General features: G+C 48.3%; 1 protein-coding gene across 1 annotated transcript; it reads right to left on the bottom strand.

Annotated features, from left to right (window-relative positions):
• On the bottom strand, window positions 2,944-4,032 carry LOC109831246. Its single transcript, XM_020398580.1, has one exon. The coding sequence runs from the start codon at window positions 4,030-4,032 to the stop codon at window positions 2,944-2,946; it is 1,089 nt and encodes a 362-aa protein (XP_020254169.1).

The raw sequence follows: 4,888 nt of genomic DNA, 5'->3' as shown, positions 1-4,888 counted from the left end.
CCGTTGGATACAAATCGTGTTTAATAACCACCAGATCTCAACCGCTCGTGTGGGATTCTGAATCCCCGTGCTTTGACCGCACAGTTCAACTCGAACCATCAGATCGAATGGTGGGCAGGCGCACGAGCCTGTCGTATATAACGTTCACATTCCTCGTTTGGGGATTACGGTGCTTATTTCTTCAATCATAGAAAACTCAAACTTCCTCTTACTGAAGTTAAGATGGCTCCACGAGTGAAAGTGGTTGTTTTGAAGAAGGAGAGGAGGGCTTCCTCCTCTACTGTTGGCGAGGCCGCCGCTGCTGCCAGAGGTACATCTGTATCTAACCCTCAAGGTAGGTTAAGTTGTGAGCAAGATGACTTCCCAAATTTAAACTCTTTGTCGCGTTATGCAGTTCGAGAAGAGGGGCCGACCATCGAGGGTCCCACACCTAAACCTATCCTTGTCTCGGATGATGAATCCAAGGAAGTCACGACCGCGTCTGCCTCTTAACCTGCTCCCGAATCGGAAGCCGGGCTTTGCCCTGAGAATCCGCCCATCGTCGTACTCGCCCGTGGATAAGAGCCTGTCTCTTCGGGCTCCCTTCCTACACTAGCTCGGGTCGAGGAATTGGAGAACGCTGCACGGCAGGTGATCTCCATCGTCGGTCTAGGTTGGGGGACTTATGTTGATTTGAAGCAGTCTCTCTTAGACCGGGTGGCCGACCTTAGAAGGCTGGGCGAATCCCAAGTCGCTTCACGTTGTATGGCTAGGCTAATTTACCTAGAATCGTGGCCTAACACGTTGAAGCATAGCTGCCAGGCGCGACCTAGGGCCTGACTTGGAGCGATGCTCGGCTCATGCCCGGCGTCGAGGTGAATGGGAGCAGGAGGTTCGAGCAAGGAACCTGACTGACTTGGAATCCCACGTTGCCTTTTTGACAACTCGGTAGTGTTACACATAGGCTCAGATGGACGCCTCCACTTCTGCCATCGCCCGTGTGAAGGCTGAGCCGTCGCATGGTGGGCTGCTACCCGTCGATTGTTCTAAGAGAATATTAGAACATTCGGAATGGGTCGAGTTATTTAGGGACATATGAGTGTGATGATCGATTATTATAGGAGCCGTCGCATGGTGGGCTGCTACCCATCGATTGTTCTAAGAGAATATTAGAGCGTTCGGAATGGGTCGAGTCATTCAGGGACATATGAGTGTGACGACCGATCGAAGTAGCAACACGTCACATGGTAGGTTACTACTCGGGCAGTGTCATTTGTGGGAACGATGGGGCCGGCTACCAGAGGTGATCATTAACATAATAAAATCTTGTTGCGATCGGAGCAATTATGAGGACCTATCGTCTCATGGGAGAGGATCGATAAGTTGATTTTTCCAGAGGTAATAGTTAACGTGACGGGACTATATGTTGCGATGTGAGAAACTCTATGGGCTTACCATCCTATTGGAGAGGATTGGTAAGTTGATTTTGCTAGAGGTAATAGTTAACGTGACAGTGGGAGTTCGTCGCATCGTCCTATTGGAGAGGACTAACGGGGACAACTTGAAGGAAACTGTTAGAGGTGAATAGTTAGCCTGACAGTTTTAAGAGATCCATCATCCAGTTGAATGAGACTAACGGAGAAATGACTATCAGAGGCGGGGGTTAACTTGATAGTTTGAAGGGATCCATCGTCTAGTTGAATGAAACTGACAGAGGAATGAGTATCAGAGGTGGGGGTTAACTTGATAGTTTTTTTTGGTCCTAACTGTAGAAAGGTTTGACTGAATGGGGGGTTTTGGGTTATCCCTAAGAATACTATATGTAGTATCTTCCGGGGGTTCCCCGTAAGCGGTGTCCCACACTCGTGTATATGATGGAGTATATGAGGTAGGGACAGTTTAGCCTCGTGTCCCGGTTGGAGGAGGAAAGGGCAGTTTAGACTCGTGCACTTGTAAGAGTTTAGGGGAGTACTAAAGGTAGTACTTCTTCAAGAACTTGCCGTTGATAGGCATCATGATCTTATCACCATTTGGTTTGACAAGATGATAGGCTCCATTCGAATAGACTATCTCTACCATGAATGGTCCTTCCCATTTGGGCTAGAACTTGCCCTTCTTTTTAGAGTTGAGAATCATCGGTCGGCGAACGGCAAGGACAAATTCTCCCTCCTTGAAGGATTGACGCTTGACTTTCTTGTCGAAGGCCTTGGCTATTCGGGCTTGGTAGAACTCAATATGTTATTGAGCTTCCAGCTGTTTCTCTTCTAGCACTTCGAGTCTGTGAGACGCCGTTGATGGCTATCCTCCGTTATCATTCCCATCGCGAGGGCGATGCAGAGGGATGGGATCTAGATCTCAAGAGGTAGTACGACCTCACAGCCATATACCAATGAGTAAGGTGTGGTGCCGGTCGGCGTACGGACCATCGTGCGATACGCCCACAAGCTCTCGCCAAGTTTCTTGTTCCAATTGCGTTTGTAACTAGATGTTAGCTTGGTTAGGATCTTAACAATCGTCTTGTTGAAGGCCTTGGCTAAACCGTTTGCCGAGGGATTATAAGCCATGGAGGCAAGGTTCTATATCCTGAACCTGTCACAGAAGCGGGTGAATGCATGACTCACAAATTACGTGTCGTTGTCATGTATGATTCGCCTTGGAATGCCGTATAGGTATATGATGTGATGCTTGATGAATCTGATTATGTTATTGGTTTTGACTTCTCTTAAAGGAACACCTTCGGCCCACTTCGAGAAGTAATCGGTGATCCCTAGTACGAAGCGATGACCTCTTGCTGATGGTGGAGATATTGGTCCGACAATATCCCACCCCCACGATTCGAATGGCCATGAAGTCGCTGTCGGGTGCAGGTCTTCAGGCGACTGGTGCATGTAATTGGCAAGCATGGTAATGCTTTACATATGTGACTGCATCACTGACCATCCCAGGCCAATAATATCCTATCATTCACAGGCGATCCCATAGCTTAGGACCAGGCTGATGGGCCCCACAAATACCATCATGGGCTTCGTGCAAGGCTTCCTGTGCTTTCGTTGTCGAAAGACATCGGAGTAGCATGCCATCATACGACCTGCGATATAGTGTCTTAGAAGTGGAGTCGTAGTAGAATCTAGTGGTGTGCCTGCGAATCGACTCTCGCTCCCTGACATCTTCGGGCAGTATACCGTATAAGACGCAGTCGATGATCGGGAAACGCCAATCTTTCGAGCCAGGTTGGCTCGGGGCTAGATGAGTGGTGTTCACTTCCAGAACATCTTCCGACCGAAAGAGTCGTCGACTTGCGACGGTGACACGTTGGGTCATCCCCAGTGGCTGGGCTAAGTTAGCTGCTAATGACGCCAGGGCATCCGCGTGCGTATTCTTGGAGCGAAGCACATGCTCAATGCAAAAGATTTCGAATGACATGATCAGTTTGGCAGCGGCCTTGTGAAGCGGGATCAGATCATCATTTCTGACTTCATATTCTCCCGTCATTTGTTTGACAATTAGTTGAGAGTCATCGTATGCTTCGAGGTGATTTATCTCTAGTTCCGTAGCCAATTCGAGTCCAATGAGCAGTGCATTGTACTCAGCCACGTTGTTGGTGCATGGCTCCATCAGAGAAAAGGCCTGAGGTAACACAAGGTTTTGTAGGGAGATCAAGACCACCCCCACTCCCGTAACAATAGACCCGCTCATACCGATGTGAGAAGCGTCGTCGAAGAACAATTGCCAAACTTTCCAGGGAGAAGTTGTGTTGACCTCAGGGGTTTCATCTGGCAGATTTTCCAACAAGTCAATTATTTTCTTCAGCGGATGACTGGCCATAAGGTCGCAGATGGCTTGCCCCTTAACCGACTTCTGTGGCATGAAGTGGATGTCGTACTGAGAAAGCAAGAGCGTCCACCTAGCCAATCGCCAGTTTAAGGCTCTGGGTTGTGTCATGAAGACCCAGATGGGATTTAGTTGAGAAATAACATGGATGGTTTGGCCAACCAGGTAGTGGCGCATCTTTTGGATGGAGAACACCAAGGCCAGGTATTCCTTTTCAACCATAGGGTATCATTGTTTGGCTCCCTGCAGAGTCCTGCTTTGGTAGCAGATACCTTGCTCATGGCCGACGTTGTTGTTTTACACCAGTTGAGCGCCAAGGGAATGATCTATGGCCCGTATATAGATGAGGAATGACTTCCCTGAGACCGGAGCCGCCAAGACGGGTGGGTTGGAGAGATAGGCTTTGATCTCGTCGAACGCTCGTTGGCAGGGCTCATCCCATACAAAGAACACGCCTTTCTTCATTAATTTAGAGAATGGCTAGCACTTACCTAAAAGATTCGAAATGAACCTGCAGATATAAGCCAAGCGACCTTGGAGGCCCCTTAATTCTTTGACATTCCGGGGCAGTTGCAGCTCTTGGATAGCTCGTACTTTATTGGGGTCTATGCGAATTCCCTTCGTCATGATGATGAATCCAAGGAATTTTCCGCTAGACATTCCTAAGAACGACTTCATAGGGTCCATCTTGAGTTGATGAGATCGCATGAGTTCGAACATTACTTCCAAATCTTGGAGGTGGTCATCTTTGCTACGACTTTTCACGACCAGATCGTCTATGTAGCATTCAACTATTTTGCGTAGATAGTCCCGAAAGATCATGCTCATGGCATGCTGAAAGGTTGCGCCAATGTTTTTGAGTCCAAATGGCATAACCGTGTAGCAGTACACCCCATCGGAGTTTGGAATAAGGTATGTTTCTCGTCCTCAGGGTGCATCTTGATTTGATTATACCCTAAGAACCCGTCCATCAAGGACATTCTCTCAAACCCACATGTGTTATCAATGATGACGTTCGTGATGGGTAGAGGAAACTCATCCTTTGGACAAGATGTGTTGAGGTCCCTGAAGTCAATGC

The sequence above is a fragment of the Asparagus officinalis genome, chromosome 2 (assembly GCF_001876935.1).
Source record: "Asparagus officinalis chromosome 2, Aspof.V1, whole genome shotgun sequence".
NCBI lineage: Eukaryota > Viridiplantae > Streptophyta > Magnoliopsida > Asparagales > Asparagaceae > Asparagus > Asparagus officinalis.
The sequence above is the reverse complement of the archived record's forward strand: the minus strand, read 5'-3'. Positions and strand labels throughout refer to the sequence as shown.